At 38.4% G+C, this 23,217-nt stretch overlaps 5 protein-coding genes across 9 annotated transcripts in view; 3 read left to right on the plus strand and 2 right to left on the minus strand.

Annotated features, from left to right (window-relative positions):
* LOC124411428 overlaps positions 1–10,480 on the minus strand; it is a 28,569-nt gene extending 18,089 nt beyond the window's left edge. The window contains exons 1-13 of the mRNA XM_046890526.1: positions 10,340–10,480; positions 9,247–9,356; positions 8,978–9,160; positions 8,695–8,905; positions 8,368–8,582; positions 8,064–8,249; positions 7,791–7,926; positions 7,540–7,674; positions 6,644–6,867; positions 6,040–6,228; positions 5,217–5,438; positions 4,486–4,650; positions 2,269–2,449 (exon numbers count right to left, since the gene is read on the minus strand). Coding sequence (XP_046746482.1) covers positions 2,269–2,449; positions 4,486–4,650; positions 5,217–5,438; positions 6,040–6,228; positions 6,644–6,867; positions 7,540–7,674; positions 7,791–7,926; positions 8,064–8,249; positions 8,368–8,582; positions 8,695–8,905; positions 8,978–9,160; positions 9,247–9,356; positions 10,340–10,349 — 2,167 coding nt within the window. The 5' untranslated portion in view covers positions 10,350–10,480. The remainder of the gene's footprint in view (positions 1–2,268; positions 2,450–4,485; positions 4,651–5,216; positions 5,439–6,039; positions 6,229–6,643; positions 6,868–7,539; positions 7,675–7,790; positions 7,927–8,063; positions 8,250–8,367; positions 8,583–8,694; positions 8,906–8,977; positions 9,161–9,246; positions 9,357–10,339) is intronic.
* LOC124411651 (sperm mitochondrial-associated cysteine-rich protein-like) lies at positions 4,351–7,303 on the minus strand. Of its 4 annotated transcripts, XM_046890900.1 has the most exons (5): positions 7,001–7,303; positions 6,644–6,867; positions 5,962–6,228; positions 5,217–5,438; positions 4,351–4,650 (listed from the first exon to the last, which is right to left on the minus strand). In XM_046890900.1, the coding sequence occupies exons 2-5, from the start codon at positions 6,775–6,777 to the stop codon at positions 4,569–4,571; spliced, it is 705 nt and encodes a 234-aa protein (XP_046746856.1). In that variant the 5' UTR covers positions 6,778–6,867; positions 7,001–7,303; the 3' UTR covers positions 4,351–4,568. The 4 variants fall into 4 exon arrangements, 3 of the variants coding, with proteins under 3 accessions (XP_046746856.1, XP_046746855.1, XP_046746857.1); XM_046890899.1 differs by having other exon boundaries at positions 6,644–7,303; XR_006929697.1 differs by lacking the exon at positions 4,351–4,650 and having other exon boundaries at positions 5,224–5,438.
* Positions 6,819–19,446, plus strand: LOC124411647 (odorant receptor 4-like). Of its 2 annotated transcripts, none has more exons than XM_046890893.1 (7): positions 6,819–6,823; positions 17,405–17,653; positions 17,742–17,956; positions 18,064–18,169; positions 18,439–18,543; positions 18,679–18,829; positions 19,303–19,446. In XM_046890893.1, exons 2-7 carry the CDS (start codon positions 17,609–17,611, stop codon positions 19,377–19,379), a joined length of 699 nt encoding a protein of 232 aa, XP_046746849.1. In that variant the 5' UTR covers positions 6,819–6,823; positions 17,405–17,608; the 3' UTR covers positions 19,380–19,446. The 2 variants fall into 2 exon arrangements, with proteins under 2 accessions (XP_046746849.1, XP_046746848.1); XM_046890892.1 differs by lacking the exon at positions 6,819–6,823 and adding an exon at positions 16,979–17,006 and having other exon boundaries at positions 17,038–17,653.
* Positions 13,392–15,575, plus strand: LOC124411648 (odorant receptor 13a-like). Its single transcript, XM_046890894.1, has 6 exons — positions 13,392–13,955; positions 14,182–14,396; positions 14,597–14,702; positions 14,774–14,878; positions 15,207–15,362; positions 15,440–15,575. The coding sequence occupies exons 1-6, from the start codon at positions 13,398–13,400 to the stop codon at positions 15,488–15,490; spliced, it is 1,191 nt and encodes a 396-aa protein (XP_046746850.1). The 5' UTR covers positions 13,392–13,397; the 3' UTR covers positions 15,491–15,575.
* A 129-nt stretch (positions 19,447–19,575) lies between the features above and the next one.
* LOC124411429 lies at positions 19,576–22,509 on the plus strand. The gene is made up of 4 exons (XM_046890527.1): positions 19,576–19,649; positions 20,772–21,141; positions 21,219–21,507; positions 21,620–22,509. The coding sequence occupies exons 1-4, from the start codon at positions 19,576–19,578 to the stop codon at positions 22,489–22,491; spliced, it is 1,605 nt and encodes a 534-aa protein (XP_046746483.1). The 3' UTR covers positions 22,492–22,509.
* The last annotated feature ends 708 nt before the right edge of the window (positions 22,510–23,217 follow it).

Consider the following 23,217-nt stretch of genomic DNA (forward strand, 5'->3'; position numbering starts at 1 on the left):
GACTCTCATAAGACTTCCACCATGAATATTTGCACAGACCGGAGCAACATGGTTCAAGGCTTCCAATGTAAGGTCAACGGAATTCTGTTTATTCTGTGCACGCACGCAAGCAAGCAAAATTTTCGCGTAAAAAATCCCCGATTTCGTGATCTTTATATTGTCTAAACTCTGGGAAGAAGACTAATAAAGATTTCGTGTTAACGAGGTTATTACGTGATGTGCATTTCCTCCTTAAATATCAAGAAAACGTAGAAAAAAAAGTATTTCAGTAATATCTGAAAGCTATGAAAACACGTCGACATTGCTGACGAAAGAAAGTTTAAGGGATGAAGTAAATTCGTGAAAAGTAGCAGCTTTTGAGCCGTGATCATGATTTTTTGATAACGCTAAGTGAAAATTAAGGACACATAACCATTGGCTGTTCAGCGAATTACGTTTTTATACACAGACAAGTAAACGAAGTTTGATACGATGCATCTACATGCAAAGCCACGGGCGATAGTCAATAATACTTCAAAGATTGCACAATACACAAGTCAACAAGGTCGTTATGGCAGTTAAAACATCCCGGTGAAACAATACAAGTTACGTCAGAGGTTGCCGGATCGATTTGAGATGCATGGTGATAAGGGATTGGAACCGTATAAACTTGCTGCCAGTTGAACGATGGACGAACGGTGATTGCACATATGTCCTAATTAGGCATCCGTCAAACTAGTAAAGTCCATTTTTCCCGGGGATCAAACGATGGAGATTTTCACTCCAGAACCATCATTGATTGATTGTTCTTTGGAAATGGATTCATCCATGAAGGATGTAAGCAAGAATGGTGACGATGTTATCTCAAACTCTAAACATTAGAATTGCAGGCAGAGTGAATCGAGCAATGGGATTCTGTGAATTCATCTTCTACTGAGAAATCAGACATTATACGTAAACGTTGAAAGACCTTACTGATTGCGAGATTGATTACACAAAACAAGATACTTCGTTATCAAATTTACACCCGAAATTTATGTATGTAAATTTAAAACGTACGGCTGATGGTAGTGATGATTAGCCTTTGTTCCGTAGTAACATAAAAGCGAACGAATCACCTATTTTGATCGAGAGTAAAATCGATACTTTAGGCCAGAGGTCTAAAATATTCTTAACGAAGCCTGTGACGACTAATGCATTTAAAATGATTAAAATTATCACAAATTTCCCTCCGGCAGTTCGTTGACAAGTTTTAAACTCCAAGCTCTTAACCAGTGCAATCCATTGATTGTGATATTTTTTGAGTTGAAGGTTATCCACTCGGTCAGCAAAAATACAAATCAATTTGATATCATTTTCATCAACTTTAAACGCCTGCTTTCCGTTGAAATCGAGATTTCAGCTAGACCATTATCTATAACCGATGGACCAGGACAAATGTGAAAAACTTCACGCCTAGTCACGTGATAGAACAGGAATGACGGGTAGCGAAAAATATCGTGATGTTACTTACGGGTCCGCATCTTGAAGTGAGTTGAGGGTCAGCTCAGCTCGAGAATAAGATGTAAACTGAAGCTCAGCGGAAAGTGACTGCGCCTCATTATACATCCTCTCCTACCGCCGGTGTGAGTATCAAAGTCCCTGCCATTCCGACCGCGTCCCTCGACGTTTGCATTGCCTCTCGTCTCACTTTGGTAACCATGAAAAGTTCTGCCTTTCTCTCTTCCTTTTCAAACAAAGAGAGTGCACAGGGGTTCGACACTCTCGGAAAATCCCCTTCATGAAGTTGAGTTCTTTCCTTTATTTGTTTTGTTTACATTCAAATATGCGAGCATGGAATCAACTGGCTGTACCAGTCGAATGACATCAGGTTGTATGTATAAGGCAAGGTTGATCATTTTTATTCGATATAGAAACAGGGTTTTAAGTTAATTTTAAATTTATTAAGTTTACAGTTCAGGAAGCTGGTCAGCAAAACTCGATATAAATTTTTTGAATTTTACTGCAAGGTAATCGACATCGAGAATTTATATGGAATTTTTATATTCCCAAGCCGCAAACTTCACTTCAATAATACAATAATTGAAATTACTGAAATTATAAACAAAAGCTTGGATATCAAAACTTCGTTCAAAATTGTTAAGACTCTAGTAGATTCGTTCACTCTACGATGTAAACCATTTTCTCCAAACGTACTGAAATAATCTCGCAGAAGTGATCAATTTTTAATAATTACGGGAAAATATTTCGCCAATAGAGATTTGACGGAACAAAACAAACAGATTATACGAATAACAATCTTCCGACAACAAATATGAGCCACTTTAAATGCAGCTTGATCAGTGGTCTGGCAGTGATACTTCAAGTGATAAAAATGCGGTGTTGACATTTTTACGGAAACGGCTGACCCAAGCTGTTGAATAACAATCGTACATACATCGTTACAGTTGGTGTAATCATAACCGCAAAACTGAAAATTAAAATGCATATGATCATGGAAGCTGCGGTAACAGGATAAACTGTAAGATATCGGATCGCATGTTATGGATGACGAAATAGTAATAATCAGGAAAAATCGTGATCCGAAACGTTGGGGTGATAAAAACAAGCCGATAAGGCATTTGCGACGCGGGCCTGATGGGCTTCCGAATGTCTTCCAAATTGCCAAAGCAATAGCGACGTGACGATATGTTTCGGACTGAAAAATGTTCTACAACCTTTTTTTTGAACTGGTTTTGAAGAAAAAAAAATTTTTTAGGGAGTTGAATTTTTTTGGGAAAAACGATTAACCGATTCTTAGACGAATTCACGACAACTCTCGACTATGAATTTTGAATGTATCTTTGTTGTATCTTTCAAGTCGAAGTGTAGCCTGACATCAAAAGGTCTACTGATATCTCTGCGTATGATAACAATCGTAAAAATAACTCTAAATGGTGTGTGAATTAGACAGTCACAGGTTAAAGTTCTCGGGATAAACACTTTGAGTTTCGCAACTTATCGTCGATTCGTACGCCTGAATGGGTGAAACTTTCTGAATAATAACAGCATCCCTAAAAGTCTGATTTTTTTTCTTTAATTTAAATACAATGAAATTATTTCTAGAAGTTACAAATATTCAAACTTTCTCAGAGTTTTTCAGAATTCTCGAAAAGTTCTGCAAAGTTTTATTTTTTATTTCAATCACTTCGAGATTGGTGTCATGACAGAATAGTTCTAGTTGTTTGAAAAATTCAATAACATAATAATTTCCATCAACAATAAAGAATTTTCAAAACGAACGTTCTGATGAATTAATTTATTGATTAATCTATTTTTCAAGCACCTTGGTCATTTTCATCGATTTTCCACAATCAATTTCAACTAGTTATGACTCTACAAAATTATAGATGAATTACAAAAAGTTAATTTGACTTCCCACAAAATTTGAAACGTATTTTTATAGAGAGCTGAGATGATTTAGAAATTTCTCGATGTTTCCAAAACGTTAAGTATTAATACTGTGAAATAAAAATTTGGTAATATTTAAAAAAATGGAAAACAAATCTCATCATGAGACCATTCTTAGAATGATCGGAATAAGAAATAACATTTCCGAGAATTTTTCTAAATTATTAAGAAGAATGGAATTTTAACAAAGGTTAGAATGGTTAAAAATTCAAAGTGATTCCAACGATACCAATATTTTTTATTACTCCAGTTACGAGCACATATTGTGTAAAATAACGAAAAATCATTACTATTGATTCATCGAATGCTCGGCAAATACGACCGTTAAATAAATATTTTCACCTCAAATCAGAGTGTCTCCTAATTTACTGGAACGACTTATCGTATTTCTGAAATGATTAGACCAATTATCAAAGCTAAAATTCAAGACCTTCTAAGAGAGTAATAAAAATGCTTGATGCCTAGTTTAATCACTTCCGATTTCTGGAAAAGCATAATGTGGATGACTTAAAACGAATCTGGGTAATATTTCAAGATAAGTTTTATTATCTAAGTTCCCGCTCCGCGAGTGATGGGTGTACATCACTTAGTCGAGCGAGATGTGATTCAACTTTGAAACCGAGTGTAATTATTATAAATAACATCGGGTCCGTTGGATGTTTGCGGGTCACAATTTCAAATCAATTCTCTTGCGTGTTTGTCGAGACTTTTAAACAACCGAGAGCCTTGAAACCCTGATTTGTATACTGGAAGGTGCAGAACCTGAGCAGTTTGAAACTCGTCTTTCTCTGATTTAACCAGAAATTTCATCTCACGTAGTATATAATTTCAAAATTGCTTTATTTGATAACTGCGTCACACAAAAATGCTCTCTCAATAACTTATACAGCTGCATAAAAAAACTTGTCAATTTTCACACAATTTTCAGCCCGAAAGTATCACTGCCAAGGAATGACGAAGAGGTGCAGCACAGTGCAACAACTCGATATATATATAGACGTATAATTGATTAGTAGAAACCGATCAACAAATTGGCTTTTCCAACGTGCGACGCACTCGACAAGGTCCACAATCGCATATCCTCGAGTGGTAATTATTTTTCTCGTCGTTAGCACACTCGGCTGTTTCTTTTTTCTTGGTCAATGGACCTTCGAGGATGCGTCTGACCCGACAGGGACTGCAATCACAGCCTGGATTTTCCTTGAAGTCCTTGCATCCTTCCTGTAGACAATGATTTGAAATTATGTGATTTGAAAAACGTGCTCCTGTGAAGCAGCAGACAAGGATAATACTTTTCTGGAACACTTTAGATTTCTTTTTTCTGATGTCATTTTACAATGAAGGTTCATTGAAGCTCTCAAAAGGTCCGTAATTTGTTTCATGATAATAATGAAAGAAACAAATTCATTGAAAAACGATTACAAACTTCTATGGTCACAACAACGTGTCTATAAATAAACCGATTCTCGTCCTTATCCTCGGAGCAAACGTTAAATAAATATTGAAACACCGCGATGAAAGCTTTTCAGAAGAATCGATGATTAGAGTAAAACGTTCGAACGATTAATACACATTTAAATACAAATGTTTACTGTGTGAACTAATGAATTCGTCTTCAATCGCGTTCGACGAGTCACGTGATAGGTTATTTTCCACAATTAAATACAAACTTGTTTCTTGTTTGGTTTCTTTTCGGAAATAACTGCAGTTGTTTTGACTGCTGCTCATCAGTAATCGTTCAATGATAACGAAATCACAGGAAATATTTGAGAACGATAATAGCGAACCGTGTATTCGCCGTGTGATTTCTCAGGAGAAACCGTCTTTTCTTTCGAACCGCAAGGATCGCGAGAACGTGGACGAGGACAGGAATCGAGGCTTGGCAAAAATGGCGGTTGGCAACATTTCCTTTCGCACGAATGCATTGCGGATGGTCTCGAGAAGCTGCACGATTCTTCCTTGGGTTTCGGGCTGCTAATATCACGCCACTCGAAATGCGGAATGGGGATCTGTGAATCCAACGATAGCATAAAATGAAGACAAAAAAAAATTAAAAATTATCGTATCCATTTGGAAAGTCTTCTGACGATACTTTTAGGAATAATCATGAGTTTGGAACCTTCAATGGCGTGCAGAGGAACCAGTCAAGGGGACGTTTGATCAGATCAAACAGCGAGATTGTGTTTCTCCTGCATCGACAAGGCGGAAGTGGTTCTTTGCACGGTATTTTAGGACGTGAAGAAATTTCATATTCTCTCATTTTCCGAGGTGCAATGAAACATTCGTCAGAAGTTTGCGACTCGGAATTGCATCTTCGCGCAGCGACTGCGAAAATGTTATTATGACTAGGCGCTTTTCAATCAAATCATTTAGCTAAAAATCCACTCCAAGAAAGTTTGCTGAGGTATAAGATAATTGACCTAACCTCAAATAATACTCATATACTGATATTTTTATTCGTTGTACCTACTGAAGAAAGAATCTCTGCTGAAAAAATAATGGTAGATCGTTCATCTGTAGAACTTGACTCACTTATCTGATATACTAATTTTTCCAATCCAGCTCAGTGACTTGTCATCATTTACACGTCTAATCTCTGACCTCTCAAGCTTTCTCGAGGTTGGTTGGATCTTTGACACCTTTGTGACAACTCGGTTCTTTCGGCCCGCAGCATTTCCCATCTGGGCATTGTTTCTTCTTGCACAAATCGCAGCCGCAAATTGGATCCCTCTTTGGACCACGATGACACTCATCTTCGCACTGCGGAGGAGGTGGACAGCAACATGGCGCGCAGGGATCCTGACGATATTGAATGATATGGTGGGTGCGGGTCAAACTTCGACATCATCACTTCGAACAGACCATTCCACAGAATGGTTGGAATTCCAAATGGTGAAAACCACTGATGGTCAAACTCCCAAACGGTTAATGTTCTGAACCTTATCAAGTATCGTCATCACGTACGAACGTTGGTACCGTCCGAAATTTTAACCATCCAGAATTTTGACCCAATGGTGTGTGTGAACATTGATTATTGGGAGCTTTTGCCCCACACCCAACATTATTTAGAAAAACTCTAAGGATGGCATGCTACTCTAAGGAAGTAGTATCCTTGTCCATTTGTTGTTGGGATCCTCCTAGGAGTTCAGACAGCTAAGAACGTGATGCTCGATTGGCAAAATTCGTTCTGATGATGAAATCCAAGGAATTCTACCTGCATGCGAATGAAGCAGCACTCCGGCGGCTTCGGTTTGCCGATATTCGGGCAAAACTCTTCGGGTTGAAGAGGCCTCTTAGGCTCCGGACATCCAGGATGACACTGTGCTGGAGAACTTTTGTTGGACTCATGCTTGGTGTTTCCGTCGATTAAGTTGGTAGTACAACTCTTTCGATCGTAAGGACAGGTACGTTTTTCACCACCGATGTTCAGCAAGTTGTCTGGGAGTTTTAAAATCGTGAATTCTTTTTTTTTTTGCTTTATAACTTTAAGCTTGCTTTTAGAGGTTTTATTGAACGATGAGGAGAATATTTTGCGGATGCAGGTGCGGTATCATGGAGTCGAATTTCTTACCGCTTCCTCCCTCCATTATCCTGGACCACAGACTTTTCGTTGTATCAGCCATCCTTGCTTCGAAGTTAATAAATCTATCTTAGTTTCAATAAAGTAAAAGGGAAATTAGTTTGTTAAAAATTTTGACGTTGACAATTTTGCTTGCATTGACCGAAAAAAGAAGAATGCTTTACTTCCGTTGGTTATTCCAATGTTTTTCTGCTTGAACAAAGGAACGTAAAATTCTGGTAGTTGTAATATATACGAGTATTCTATACATATCATGAGATTATACAAAATGGTTTTCCATTATCAAAATAAAATCAACACCATTATCCAAAAATATATGTTTTATTGCACGCACAATCAATTTTTTTTCTAATTTCTAATTATTTGATTCATTTTCAAGTACCTTGCTACCTAAATGAAAGACACATGTGTGTATTGGATCTAAAAATGCGTGTTAAGGAGTGTTAATGGGTTTTATAAGGATTAAAAAATTAAGTTAAAATGACGAATCGTTAGACTTATAGATCTCTGAATATCCGTATCGAATAATCAGGGCTCGACGAGAAGGCCGCTGAACAAAATTGCTTCGCTGGCAACATGACGAATAGCATACATCGCTGGCCGATCAACTACGAATCGAACTAATTCTGGATCGATTCTAGCGCTTCTGAACATTACGGTGATACCTAAAATGGATAAAACAATTGTATTGTGATGCATAACTGGCAATTAGGCTAATCTATTGATTCAAATTTTCAATTATAACTTCAACTAAAAAAAGGAAACCACTGTTTTGACTCACCGGTAGAAACAGCAGCTTCGGTACCTTCCTCGTTCACTTCAATGAACGCCTTCTGAACAACTTTTTTTACTTTAAGTGGAACGTCTGCTATGCCAGAAAAGTTTGCGGAATCTTTGAAGATCTCGGAGATTCCCAACTAAATTTTCAGAAGTAAATAATATGAGTAAAATTTCGAATACACTTATTTACTTCACTGAACATCAATAAATATAACCGTGCCAAATAGGTAATGAGCATAAGAAACTAATACAATTTCTAGTATTATTCTGATACCTTCTGCAACGTCGTTTCCAGATCGAATTTACTTTCCATCTTGAATTTCGGTAAAAACAATTCAACCGGACTCAAAGTATCTCTTTTCAACTTCTGGGTCAGATTTACTAGATTAAGATTATCGACGACCGTTTTCAGCCCGTTTATTTCATTCGGAAGAATAATGATCATGCTCATCAGATTGTCCTGTAAATAAACCACATTTGTAAAAACTAAATGAGCTCGCTTCGGTATACATATATATATATATTTTTTTTTAATTGCTCTTTGCTCTCTACGTTTATCGAAGATATAGGTATCATACTTTGTACGGTATTTCGATGAACCTTGCATCAACTTCAGGAATATCACCGGTTACAAAATCGGTCCTAATATGCATGGTAGGGACATTTTTGGTACGTTCTGCATCAAGATGAAAAGCTCTACTTCTGGTTAAAACTGAATCAAATTTTTTGTTCCACTGCCCTTTGAAGTAGATCGCATTGGCGATAACCAATGCTGTATCCGAGGTGATATCACCTGTAAAACACGTCTATTATATTCACATAAACATTACAACAATATTTATCTCTTGAATTGATTGACTGATATTTCTACTTCCGCTAACACGAATTAATGAACCCAGGGATACCTGGAGAGACCAAATTCTTGATGTGATGCATGGTCTGTTGATCGCACCAAGAATTGATGGTGTTAGCAGCTGCAGTTGCATCGCCAAAGTTCACTTCTTGGTTTGACGAGCGGAATCTAGTGTTTGTCATTGCTTTGAAGTCAGCTTTCACCGGGACCCGATTGGATATGAATAACTTGTTGGCTAGACGTAGTTCGACCCCTTGTACAGCCTGAAAATGACATAGCTCGTTAGTTATACTCGTCAGTTACAAAACCATAACGATTCCTTAAATTTTCATTACGTTCAAAGTCTCGATGAGTGACTGATAACTTGATTGGCCGAGCTCGTTGTCGTCTGGAATAAAGAGGGCTGTTCGCATTTGGGTAGCAGTCGTACCACCTGCTCCATAAGCAAGCGTGGCAAGTGATAGTTGAGCGCTCAAAGCCGAGGATATCAGGTTGCCAGGATTATCGACAGCAAGCACCTGAGAATCGGTTGAATGTGAGAACGATAAGAAAATGGAACTTTTGTTTTCAGGCATCTGTAATTATGATCTAACTATTTACTAACCTTTAAAAAGTTATCGGCAAACCTGCAGACATTCTCGGTCATGGCCTGACCTGTAGAGTCGGCAGTAACTTGTGCGGATATCGCGAATATCGCAACACAGAATAACAATACTGGAAGAAAAAGGTGGCAACAATGAATAGTAATAATTCCTGGGAATGAATTACCCACGATTTCGTCAGTGATAATTACCAACATGATTCATGAGGTATTAAACGTGTGATATTAAAAACTACATGCCAGCCTTAGATTTCATTATGAAAAGAAAATCTGTCTGAAATTTAGGATAATTTAGATACGATTTTTTTATATTTACTTCCATTATTGGTGAGAATTTAATCCGTATTTATTCCTGTCTGGTTTGTTCTTGTTGAATTGTCTCAATAAAATAACTCGAGAGATACTTTCGAGGAAAGTACAGTCCGGTGAGGTTATCAGTATTAAGGTTAGTCGAATCAACAATGACCCATTAGCGATAGTCGTGACCTTTTGTAAACACTGATAAGTAAATTGAAAAAAATAATCGATGACAAGTCGACCAGCAAATCTCAACAATTTCTAATTCTTCTTATTCTTTTCCTACGCTGACAAATTTTTAAAATAACGAATAAGACGTGAAACACCCAAAATAATTGCACCATAAAAAAAATTTGATGAATTTAAGGGTTAATGATCTAATGGACAAAGACAAAATAATTTGATACAAGAGATACGTTTTAATGAACTAAACATAACGGTGTTCGAATCCCCCGATTGGTGAAGCCGAAATTTAGTTTATGTTATGTAAATTCGGAATGATTATACATATTTCATCACAGGGGGGACCTCGGATTATCAGTATTTCCAACAAGTAGAGAAAAAAACTATTTTCACCAGTAAAAAAAAATGCTATTTGGTCAAGCACCGTAGAAAATACCGTGCTTATCCAAATCCATTACATAAAATTTCGATAAAAATTATATACAAATAATCACTCAATCGAAGAATCGATTTCTCACACAATACAAGATCGGATCGACAATTGAAAGACACAATTGAGTATAATTTAAAAGCCACACCGATTTCCCAAATGATAAATACGCCGTATCGTACTCACGATTCCGCATGATGAGATCGTCTTATTGAGATGTGAATTCAAAGTGAGCAAACCGCGTTGTGTATCCACGTCTTGCTTGACTCGGCAATATATAAGATCCAAAGTAATTCCCGCAACGTCCCTCGATGATCAGTGAGTCCGCGTCATGTTCTAATCAACAAATTGATTTTCCTGCGCACCACGAAATGGAAGTGACTGCATATTTATAAGAATACACGCAGAATAAGAACGCAGATCCCTACCATTTTACGTAGTTCAAAAGTAATGGGGGGGGGGGGGGGGGATATATATTCACCGCAGGGAAATACCAGTCTCGAGGCAAGAGGTGATGACTTTGCACGCACTCGTTACACATGGAAAATGTATAACGAACAAAGCCGTATCTCATTTCGAGTTGTTAGCGGATTTAATTACTTCACTAAAGATATATGTTGACGATTTTTTCGCTACTGCCAATAATCTTATTAGCGAATACAACTGATTCCAAATGAACCAATCCATTCCATATTGGTCAAATGTGAACATGGAAAGAAACTGGATGAAAAGGAAAAGACCCTTAAGGGACCTCGTACGAAACTGTGAAATATTCACTCTCACCTTTCACCCATGATGCTAATTGTGAGCTCTGCAATGTCAGTGACATCTGCGACGACAGCAGCGACGCAGTTTTCTCATGCCCTTGCATTCGTCGCAGTAGCAAATGGGCACTTTGACCATTTCATTACGAGCCATTTGCCGCCCCGAAGACACGAATTGGTTCATGAGGCTGCCGGCCAGGAAAGAGACCTTGGATACGACGTTACCGTCGGTTTCGCAGCGCGGTTTGTTGACTTGGGACACTGATATATAGAAGATAACAAACGTTTGTCATAAAGGTGATTGCGAATGGTTAAGCAAACGAGAGAAACATATAAGCTTACTTGTAAAGCCTCATACCTGCAGACCCCAGGAGTTCCTCGGTCCTTTGAATCTGCGACATCTTTGGAGAGGTTATCCTTGAACGACAGCAACGACGTCCTGCAGATATCTTATTCGTTAATTGTTGGACTCCAGAGACGTCGGAGTCTTCGACTATCGCCGTAAAGTCGACGGACATGATTAATTATCTCGAAATTATGTGTTCATTAGGCATTCGAGATTTGATAGGTACTTGTGAATTTTTAGACTACCTCTTGAAAGGCTTTGTACTGATATTCTGTCCCGTTTTTCGTCTTCGGAGTTGTGTGACGAGGTTCAGAACGGTTAGATTCTTACTGAAGTTAGGCGTAAAACGAGCACTATAAACAGATTCAGATAAAGTTTTAAGTGGAAATTATATAAGTATCAGCTGTTGGGTGGAACTATCATTTTGGTCTAAAAACCAAGTTCCTTCAAATTTCAACCCTCTAGCTTTACTTTTACGCTGGGAAATGGCGGGGGCGTGATTTCCAGTTTTTATCCAATTTCAACGTCATTTTGACTTCGAAAATTTAAAAAAAAATCAGAGATCTCGCGGACATTTGTGTACGTATTAGAAATTTTATCCAGATTTTTTGACTGCAACTATTTTTTAACTAGAATTTTTGAGAAGTCAATCCTGTTATCAATGATGATAGTGACAAAGACTGAGCGATACATTACCACATCCTGATATTTTTTGTATCAAATGTACACAAAGTCATTAAAATTAAGTTATGATGAAGCCAATAATGAATGTGTTTCCCCGTTACGTAAATCAAAAGTACCTAGAATTCTATCAGAAAATCATCGAATTATGAGAATTTGTATACTAAATTATACAAATACTTTTTTATGTAAAAAATAGATCGAAAAATCAATTATCTATTTTTCAATAATGGCGCACCATACCTAAAAAAACTGAAAACATTAGAAAAAATCAAGCTCAATCAGTTATTCGTACTGTAAGATAAAAGAAGTTAGCCACTCTAAAAATTCAAACAAAAATCAGCAATATAAAAATTTAAACATTTTTAGCAGGTAGAGTTTGCAGTCAAAAAAATCTGGAAAAAATTCCTAATACGTAAACAAATGTCTGTAAGATCTCTAATTTTGTTCAAAATTTTCGGAGTCAAAATGGCGTAAAAATCGGATAAAAACTAGAAAGATTGTAATACATACAGTCTTGGGTCTCGTGGTGCAGGTGAATAATGGGCACCTATACCATAAATAACAATTCCTGGCGAAGCAAGTGCGCAGCAGGATGTCTGTACGCAGATTAGGTATCGAAGGGTGAAAGACGGGCGTAATAACGGTGCATGGGTACATCTGGAGTAACGGATAATTTTAAATAATTTTACATCGAACTCGTGAAATTGCGAAATTATTCATCTACCAGTGGTAAATGGAGACACTTCGAATGCAACGCTAAAGAAGTTCACCTAATTGCATGTTTTTCATCGACCGACCTGCATGACGTACCATTGCATGTTTTTTGCCTTAGCGTTGGTCCTGCTACGTTCTGCCAGTACCATTTGGGTGGTTGTGAGAAAAAAACTTATCGGCGTTTCATCGATACGTTAGAACTTCAGACGAGATTTAAAGCAGGTAAGCTGAGGAAAGCTGGATGAGGAAAATTATTAATAATTATTAATAAGAAAGTCGAGCTCTGGAGTGAAGGTAGAAGAATATTGGATCTCACTTTACTTCCTAAACTCTGAGTTTATAAGTGAACTATTGCGTGATTGGGTTCAAATTGGAGTGCAGTAATACGAAAACCGTTAAATCTGCCAAGAATAGAAAACTGAGATCACTTGAGACTGTGAGAAAAATTCTGATGACACGATTCTTTGCTATAGAGTCATTGCATTCCATTTTTATAACATAAAAATCATGATAGCGTGAACGAAAGACGTTACAAAACTATGACACCTCAAGTTTTAGCAATTTCTTCTTTTACGGTGAGTTTGGGTCATTGGATTAAATGAGAAACAAGAGCTTTTTGCAAATTACAAACGAGCACGATAGTCAATGCGACTTACATTCTTGGTCGAAAAAATATCCAAATAGGATTTGGAAAGAAACTAATTCAGCACAATTGGAACGATTTCAGCGTTACATTATGCAGACGACATCGTATAAAACAAGGACGAAAAGCATAAACGTCGACAGATATTTTCGAGTTATTAATTTTGGTGCTCGCATATTGGGCTGTCGATTGCTAGATCCTGGTCCAGTATCCGGAAGAAAAATGGACGTGTTCTTACGTCTAATCACGCTAAGCACGATGTGCTTCGTTCTGATCCCGAGTTTAGAAGCGACGGTAGAATTCGCTACGGACCTTCAGTACCTCTGTGAAATCATAAGCAACGTATTATCGTTCGTCGAAAGTTTTTATATCCTCATCAATTTATACTACTACGAAGATAAGTACAAAAATCTGATACGGAAGATACGTCAAGAATTTTGGACAGAGCCGTTATCCCCGAAACTTTTTCCACTTTTTCGAGGATTCGAACGTATTTTTATCAATATAAGCATGTTTGTGGCAGTCGTTACATTGCCAGGGAACATCGGTTACTGCACCTTTCCTCTCTGGATTCATAACTTCAACATGTACGCAGACATCAACGCCAAACGACGAACACCTCTCATCGCTAAATATCATTATGATCATCGTGTAAGTCAGAGAATTCAAAGTCAAAGTGTAAAGAAATTTAAACGACTCCAGACAACTTGAAATTATCCACTTTTCCGAGTGGACTTCGGCTTATTGTGATCTTAAAGAGTTTTTTTATACAGTTGATAGAATGGAGACGAGAAATATACAGACAATTCAATTAGTATAAATTTTAAAATATTCAATGCAAAATAAGGGACGAATATCGAAGGTTTCTAATGCGTAGGTGAGTCCTAATTACGAGATCACGTATCTCTGTCAGACACTCGGCTCGTCCATGGCCGTCATCATTTTTGTATTGGGAACATCGATCTACGCTTTTATTTGCATGCATTTTTGCGCCAAGCTTCGTTTACTGCAATTCAAATTGAACGATATTGGCGCCTCTACAAGTACCAAAGAGTTTACCGAAATCATCCGCGAGCATCGATATCTTATTCGGTATGTGGATATTCACCTTATTTTAGTTTTAAATCACCTCTGTCGTCAAATTTTTGCAGCATATCGATTTTTTGCGAAGTAACTAAAGTTTCTTATTTCGCACCGAATTTTCTGTACTTTCGTATTCGCATGATTGGCCTAAAACACTGTGTTGAAAATCACAGGCGCCATTTTTTTATCTCGACGATTTTTTCACGCAGATTTGCAAAAGATGTCGAAGACCTTTACAGTCCGATACTTCTTCTGCATATTCTTCTAAGTACACTGCTTATCTGCCTCACCATGTTCAAGATCACCAGCATGACGGTAAGTGTCTACGTCTAGTGAAGCAACGAATTTACGTTAGCGATGATTGTAATTATCATTCATGTCAACAGATACAAGATGGCGCGTTGGAGTTCACGGTTTCAGCTGTTTACTTTTCAGCCACGTTTTTCCAAATTTTTGTGTTCTGTTGGATGGCGAACGAAGTCTTCGTAGTGGTAATAAACATGATGATGAACTTTGCAGCATGACTAACGCGGTGAAAAGTTATTAGGTTGAATTTAGTAACGTCCATGAAGCGTCATGATTTTGCAACTTGAACATTGTTGGAAATGCAGTAAATCGCAATCGAGCAAAATACACTCATATTGTGAAAACATGACGTTTTCTCAAAGTCATTGTATAATTGAAAAATAATGATTTGTCGTATTGTTCAATGTTCAATTGCATTAACATTACTGACTTTAACCTTGTAAAATTGTTTCCCCAATGTCATATTCATGGAATTCCGCGTAATGAAAAATTCAAAGTAATCGTGTTTTACAGAGTGACAGCCTAGCCCTGGCAGCGTACAATTCTCACTGGTACGAGGCTCCCATTTGTATTCGACGTGGGGTTTTTCTAATCATCATGCGAGCTTATAGGCCAATCGTCTTGACGGCTGGAAAATTCTTTCCCGTTACCCTGGCCAGCTTTGCTTCCGTACGTGATCAAGACTTCTGAAAATCATCCAGGCTTTGTCCCTATTCATAAAATTTGTCATTTACATTTGCTTCCAGGTTTGTAGTACGGCTGTTTCTTACTACACACTTCTGAGGTCGATTCAGTAAATATGGATTAGAAAAATTGGTTGGAAATAAAATACTCAACTGTCCGTAAACTTGATTCTAACTTTCATTTAGTCTAGACATTTAAGGTGCTTATAAAGACGCGTTGTACACCTCGAAAACGCGGGGATGAAAAATTAATGCCTTATTTTGGCAGAGAGTGGAGCGTTTTTTTACTTTTTCAAAATTTGGAAAAAAATTTTATAGATTCGTTACCACCCACAGAAATTGACCAAATTTTCACAGTTTCACGGAATGGATCGAAATATCCGGTATGATGCCACTCGACGGTGATGAAACACACATTTTGAGCCCAGTTCCATGAGATTTGATGGTAAAATAACGAAATGACAGTTGATCTAGTTTTCGATTACGAAGAACACCAAAATCTAATTTTGGCGGCACTTGTTACCGATCTTTCACGCCTGCCGGTAATTTTTTACCGACATTACACGCATACATTACCGACATGCGCGTAATGTCGGTAACAAATTTCGCCAAAATGAGATTTCGGTATACTTCGTAATCGAAAACCAGATCAGCTGCCATTCCGTCATTTTACCATCAAATCTCATGGAACTGGGCTCAAAATGTGTGTTTCATCACCGCCGAGTGGCATCATACCGGATAGTTTAATCCATTCCGTGCAACTGTGAAAATTTGGCCAATTTCTGTGGGTGGTAACCAATCTGTAAAATTTTTTTCAAAATTTTGAAAAAGTAAAAAAGACGCTCCACTCTATGCCAAAATAAGGCATTAACTGCCCAAGTTTCACTTTGATCGCTGGAGCGGTATAGAAGTTTTGCATCCCCGCGTTTTCGAGGTGTACAACGTGTCTTTATAAGCACCTTAAAACAAAAAATATCTAATGGCTGTACTAAGTTTAACACATTATCCATCGGTACGGATCAAGTCGCTCTTCTGTCTCGATCATATACAATTCTCATTTCGATATGGTTCTGTTAAGATTATTCACGGAGTCTAACCCGAACATAAAAGACTGCGGAATGGCGAATGTAGCAACGATACTGTGACGATACTACAAATAGCGCGTACTTTTGCATAATTTTCTATCTAACTCGTAAAATTGCAGAATGAATAATGCATCGGACACCAGTGAACACGGATGAAAGTGCAGGCTGGTGATATTGGGGTAATCGTACCTACAAGTAAATATTTTAACGGCCTGATGTGTTGCGCCTTGGGTTAAAAGATTGATACCCTTTACTTCTGCAGGCAATTCTATTCAAGACAGTAAAAACAACTCGCCGCCGATTGTCAGTATTTGTGCATACAACAATCTCATAATATCTATCTTCTTAGACGACTAACTGCCTAAGTCTGAATTTACATATCAGTAAATCATATAGATATCCATTTTGCAAAAGTGTCTTTTTTTTAAAGAATCTATTTCTTAATTGATTCAAGCTTCATTCCAGTATCAAAGACCTTCACAAACAATTGACTAAATTTCATGAACAAATCAGACAAAAATCTCCCTAGAGTAGAAAATTTCAGGTTGAGAATAGATAATTGCACAGGCTGTTACATGCAACTCGTAAAAATTAGATAATTCACTAAACGTAAACATTTTAGCATCGCATCATTGAGATGACATCAACTGATGATACGAGATTCGAGAAGTTAAACGTTGATAGACATATCCGAGTGATTAATTTCGGCAGTCGCATGCTGGGTTGTCGTCTGCTAGACCCTAATCCAGTGAAAGTGAAAAAAATGGACGTACTTTTGCGGGCCTTCGTGATGGGCGGCATGTCCTACGTTCTAATCCCGGGTTTAATGGCAATGGCAGAATTCATCGACGATTTAAGTTACGTAGCTGAAATAGGCAGCAACGTGTTAGGCGTGGTTGAAAGTGTCTGTTTCCTTGGCAATAGTTACTATCAAGAATCGAAGTGCAGACACTTGGTGCAGAAAATTTATCGCGAGTTTTGGTCGAGCCCTTTGCCTCCAGAACTCTTGGAACACGTCCAATCGTTCGAACGTATTTCCATCGGCATAGGCCTCTACGTCTTCACGGTTTCTATATTAGCACTGACATTCTATAGTAGCATACCTCCAATCTTTCACAACTTTGATTTGTACGGAGATATCAATGCTATGAGACGGACTCCCTTGATCGGCAAATACTTTTATGACCAACGCGTAAGTCCAATATGGCCATTGATGAATACTTCGAGTTTAAAAATAGCAATGACAACGATCCTGGTAAATACCTTGAATTTCTGCCTAGGTGAGTCCTAACTACGAGATAACGTATGCTTGCCAGATACTCGGCTCGTTTCTTACCGTAACGAGTTACGTTATCCTTACTTCGATCTACGCTTTCATCTGCATGCATCTTTGTGCCAAACTTCGCTTACTTCAAGTGAGATTAAGCAACATCGACGCCTCGACGAGCAACGAAGAGTTTGCCGAAATCGTCCGCGAGCATCAATACCTTATTCGGTACGTAGCCATGGAATCCATGCGATGGTTCCAAAAGCTTTTGTCCAGTATCTTGACAGTTTGACTTCGAAGACTTTCTGAGACATTCCTGTCTGCTCTTGTCGCAGGTACACCGACGAACTCGAAGATATTTACTCCCCGGTTATTCTGATACACTTTGTTCTCAGTACTGGTCTCATCTGCCTTGGTGTGGTCAAGGTAACTGGATTACCAGTAAGTGAGAATCAGACATTGAAACGTGCAAGATAGTAAGCGTAAAATAAAGGCACGTCTATGCAACCTAATCGTATCCTAATTCACAAGAGGCGATAAATCGTTACATCAATCAGCCAATCGGTACTTTCGTGTACCGTTGTATTGAGTGTTAAATCAGAATACCTACTGCATGAATGGTCACTGCAAACGGTCGGTTCACTGATTGTCTCATCTTCTGAACGAGGTAATTTGCATCTGGAATGACGAATTGAAATTCACTGCTACAGGTACAAGCCGGTGTGATGGAACTCGTACTATTCATAATGTACTTCGCTGCTTCTTTTTTCCAAATATTCGTATTCTGTTGGATGGCCCACGAAGTCTTTGTAAAGGTGCTTTCTCCAGACAGTGATCCAGCTCTGTTTCCGTGTTAAAAAACCTCGGAAACCTGGTTGCAAAAGCAGTTTTCCGATCTTCATCATTCGACATATGATGTGGTAACCAATTTAAGGATATATTTTTGACAGAGCGACGACTTGGCCAGAGCAATCTACGATTCTCGGTGGTACGAAGCATCGAGGCATCTCCAACGCGGGGTTCTTTTGATACTCTTGCGTACTCAGAAACCAAACGTTTTGACAGCCGGAAAATTTTTCCCTGTCACCATGTCGAGTTTTGGAACGGTATGTGGTGTGGATAAATAAATTTTTACGGCATGGCCATTGAAAAGTCCACTTTTTGTGGCAGTTTTCGTTCCGTAAAGTGACGCTTTATACGGCAGCGAACAAAGTTGCGGAATAAAGTCTTTATTCCGCACTTTTGATGCGCAGTTCGAAGTGCGCATCTCAAACTGCCGAATAAAGTAGCTTCGTCAAACAGATCGCGACATAACCTCACTCTTCGTTTTGCTTTTCAATGTCCATACCGTAAAAAATATTGTACGTGGCATGCCCGTAAACCGTTTTTTGGCTCGGATAATTGAAATCTTTATCCTTGCGTAAAAAACAGGCGGTTTACGGGAATGCCACATAAATAACTAATAACCTCTCGTAAATCAGACCAATATCAAAATCGTAAATACTGCCGATGAAAATTAAGTCATTCGAGTTATGATCTGATTCATAAATACTGACGTTATTATTTCCTCGCAGGTCTGCAGTACGGCTGTTTCTTACTACACGCTTCTAATGTCAATCCAATAGATTGTAAAAATGCGAATGAGCGATGATGACTCTTGCGTACTTGATTGGTACTATTGCAACAAGTGTGGAAAAAAAATTCGCCATGTAGCAAATATATATATATATATATATTATGGTTTGTGAGAAAAACAACTGTAATTCGGAATAAAATTACCTCAAAATTTGCGTGTAACTTTATTAGATTGAAAATGAGTTCGTTAGACTGTGGAACAAATTACATCAATGAGTAAATCAACAAATCGAGAAATTAATTATCGCCCTAGATATCCGATATTGCGTGCTTGCGATCTAACAGGGTTCGTCCATTGTCTCACGTCTCACGAATGAAACCTGCGTTTGCAAGACTCATTTTTCTATGACCTACATTTTAAACGACATAATAACCTAATATGAAATATGGAAGTAAAAACGTGTGATTCGCGCCTCTAATTCAGTTTCTGGTCCCTACGATGAAAGAAATGAAACAAGATGAGGGATACCGTTACAATTTATCGTAATCATTACCGGAACTTTAATATCATTGTGGTCCAGTGCATTTCCCCCATCGAAGATCGAAAGACTCGTTCCATTTAATATAATCTGATCGAAGCTTGCCGAAGCGCCAGATCGCAGTCAGAATTTCGAGCGAGATGGTCGTCAGTGATTTGATCAACACCGCACTCTGACTTTGTGATACTGAAGTAACAGGATATACCTCAAGGATCTTAGACCATCAGTAATTGGTTATAAACCTGATTAGTTGGTCAAGTTACACAACCCCCGATTTGTCACCTTCAGGATTAGCAGAGGAAAAACAAGAAGTCGTACAATCGGTGTGAAAACAAATGTAAGTAAAACTGTGAGTGATTGTCATGACTGTATAGCAAATCCTTGCAACAAAACGAGGGTAAGTATTGTCAATCTGATAATGCGAAAACTAGAAGTCTGTCACATTGTCGACATTGATAACTTCCATTCTTATATGAATATAATAAACAAAAAATTTTACTTCAGGATCATTTAATTGACTGGCATTGTTATTCAATATTGAGCTGTCTCTGAATGAATTCTTAATTCGACTTCGGTGTTTTTCCTATATCTTTCCATCATTTCTTTGTACAACCGAAAGTGTACGGTTTTTTCTCCTCTCTTCCTTTTTAGCAATCATTTATCCAATCACCGCAATAACCGTTGCTCAAATAAACGCGAACGAAACACTCGAGTTACTTGTTCGTGGGAAAGATTGCTTGGCGTGACGAGGGAAGACGAGACCATAACTAATCAGCCAGAAAGTATTGTAGTGTAGTAACGCCAATCGTGACACGCGACATTACTTTTCTTCTTCAGTCTCTATTATCCCTTTCAAGTCCACCCATTTGACCGAATTATTTCATTTATTCACACCCTGCTAAACTATGAAAATGATCTTCCTGCAATAGAATCAAACTACTACGGATCGTCAAGGTTAATATCATGCTACTCATTCTTCTGATGTGCATGCTGACTGCCATCTGCTGTTCCGAGGTGATCGAGATCAATAGTCCAATAGAAGCGAGTCACCAAAACTCATCAGATCTACTAGACCATGTGATCCTTGGAAAGAATCCCCCAAGTCTTAATTTTGGTCAAGTTCTCACAGACCCTGGCGACTTGAATCTGACCTTCGTTCCTTGGCCCATCACCAGAAGTACCCAAAACGAAAGCCAACCGTTAAATTCTGATGACTTGAGACCTGTAACAAGGATCTCAAAAAGTCTTTACTCGTCTGCTGTTCTTCCCTCTGCAAGATCTTCTGACGAACGACAGATTGTGAGTAAAGAAGAATTTTGAAGTGAAGATCGAGAAATAACTATTATACAATAAAGAATTTTTCATATGACTTATAGATTCCTGTCAGACAGTCACCCTGGGACGAAACGCCGTCAATTATCGTTAACAGAACAGACAATTACAAGACCGGAACATCCGTTGGTTTGCAACAAAGTTTAGACCATAGAAGAACTCTACGACGCGACAGAGATCGAAGACGAAGGAACGATGCGATCAATCATCAGTACCCCAATACAGGATACGGCGAGAACCCGGAGGATCTCGACGCGGACTATGCACCCCAGGAAAACCATTATTCTCCTTCAACGAGCTACGGAACTGAATACACCGACTCATACTCACCAAGTATGATACACAAAGATCGATGACTTTACTTGAAAAAATCTATCCACGAACAAAGTAGATGGAGTTGCACAGTTGCCAGTTTTTTCCTTTTTCATTCGTTTTTTCCTCACAGGGTTTCCCGATCAAGTAATCGATCACATACACGGACCAGAGAAGTACAGTTCTTTATCCACTGGTTCAGGCTACAGGAGCAATAGATACTACGAGAACAGCGAGGAGTCTTCCTCGTACCCCGGAAGTCCGGAGCCTTGGCATCCTCATCATCATCATCATCATCATCCACGACCGTCATTGGGCTACCAAAAATTTCCCGCCTACTCTTCGTGCGATAATCCAAGCCACGGAGAGGCGACTCCATCCTTGATCGGATTGCTCTCAGCGATCGGTTCCAATCTACTGAACCTGTTCAAAATCGGCTTGGGCAGCAGCCTGTCGATAGCAATACCTCTGATAGCCCTTAAGTTCTTCTTGATCCCATTGAAGATCTTCAAGTTTATTAAAATCGCGAAAATCCTGCTGAAACTCTTCTTCGTCATACCGTTCATCCTGCGAGTATTCGCCCCGTCAATTTACTCTGCGATCACGCTTCACGGGGTTGGATTTGCCGAGAGGATTGCCGAAGTTCGGACTGAGGAGAACAGAGGCATCGTCGTCGATCAGCCCGGCGATGATTCCACCTGGTGGAACGTCCTCGGAGTTAACCTCACCGAGAGCTTCTTGGCGGAAGCGACAAGTGCTCAAAACTGCCCCAGCAGAGTCGCCTGCGAATTGGGGTCGTATTTGGCGAGCAGGAACAAGTTGCCTGATAATCTCAGCAATTTTCTTCTTCACGCAAACGATTCTGAGGCGGGCAAAGTCTCTCGCAATAACGCCGGCAATGAGAAAAAGGAAAGGGAAGAAGTTACCAACGTTTTTATTACAGCCCTAACCCAACGCTGGACGTACGATCGATGCAACGTTTATGCGTGTGGAATTTCTCTCTAATTATAATAAAACGATGCTGTAGCGTCTCTATGCGCGGTATAAATTTCTCAGCAAGAGACACATTAATTGTTCGTATACTTGTTATATACATGGGGCATTCCACGTCAATTCGACTAGAGTCGCACCTTCATCCTCGTGGATTTGGTCCGCGATTTTTGATATTGTTGTTCCAACTCTAAAAAGCAATCCGGATTTTTTTCAAATTTTTGTAACGCCACGGAAGCCTCCCAAAGCTCTTCAAATGATGATATTTTAACAGTGATTGCGAGATTTTTTTAAATTATGAAAAAAATTACATCAATTCTGTGCTCAATTTTAATAAAAATTTCAAGATATTTGTCATATTAGGAAAGGTGGATTAAAGCCTTAGAATTAAAAAAATTATTCAATAGTTGAAAAATTGATACAATGATTGATTTTGATTGGGTCATAATTTTCAGAAATTTTGAAATCTCTATCAAAATATTATCCTTTAAAGAACTCTGAAGCGTTAGAAAAATCTCGAAAAAACGGGGAATGCTTTTTAGAGTTCGAACAACCATATAAAAAATCCTGAAGACCCTCGTCGAATTGACGCCTTGCATAAATATACATAAGAATCTGCTCAGAACAGTTTAAACATTTTTCTTTATTACATTATATTTGTTATAGCTTATAAGAAATTGTACCTATACATTGTATTACGCTGGCCAGCCTGAACATAATAAATTATATATTTATACTATA

Source organism: Diprion similis, chromosome 10 (assembly GCF_021155765.1).
Source record: "Diprion similis isolate iyDipSimi1 chromosome 10, iyDipSimi1.1, whole genome shotgun sequence".
In the NCBI taxonomy this organism is placed as follows: Eukaryota; Metazoa; Arthropoda; class Insecta; order Hymenoptera; family Diprionidae; genus Diprion; species Diprion similis.

Coding starts and splice junctions, on each gene's coding strand:
- LOC124411429 (XM_046890527.1), top strand. CDS start 19,576: ATGAGTAAATCAACAAATCGAGAAATTAATTATCGCCCTAGATATCCG. Junction 19,650..20,771: donor CGTGCTTGCGATCTAACAGG/GTTCGTCCATTG, acceptor TTCCTGCAATAG/AATCAAACTACTACGGATCG. Junction 21,508..21,619: donor CACCGACTCATACTCACCAA/GTATGATACACA, acceptor TTTTCCTCACAG/GGTTTCCCGATCAAGTAATC.
- LOC124411647 (XM_046890892.1), top strand. CDS start 17,099: ATGACATCAACTGATGATACGAGATTCGAGAAGTTAAACGTTGATAGA. Junction 17,654..17,741: donor AATACTTTTATGACCAACGC/GTAAGTCCAATA, acceptor ATTTCTGCCTAG/GTGAGTCCTAACTACGAGAT. Junction 17,957..18,063: donor GAGCATCAATACCTTATTCG/GTACGTAGCCAT, acceptor CTCTTGTCGCAG/GTACACCGACGAACTCGAAG.
- LOC124411651 (XM_046890900.1), bottom strand. CDS start 6,777: ATGAGTCCAACAAAAGTTCTCCAGCACAGTGTCATCCTGGATGTCCGG. Junction 5,439..5,961: donor AAAATTAGTATATCAGATAA/GTGAGTCAAGTT, acceptor TTGGATTCACAG/ATCCCCATTCCGCATTTCGA. Junction 4,651..5,216: donor AATCACACGGCGAATACACG/GTTCGCTATTAT, acceptor CATTGTCTACAG/GAAGGATGCAAGGACTTCAA.
- LOC124411648 (XM_046890894.1), top strand. CDS start 13,398: ATGCAGACGACATCGTATAAAACAAGGACGAAAAGCATAAACGTCGAC. Junction 13,956..14,181: donor AATATCATTATGATCATCGT/GTAAGTCAGAGA, acceptor TCTAATGCGTAG/GTGAGTCCTAATTACGAGAT. Junction 14,397..14,596: donor GAGCATCGATATCTTATTCG/GTATGTGGATAT, acceptor TTTTTCACGCAG/ATTTGCAAAAGATGTCGAAG.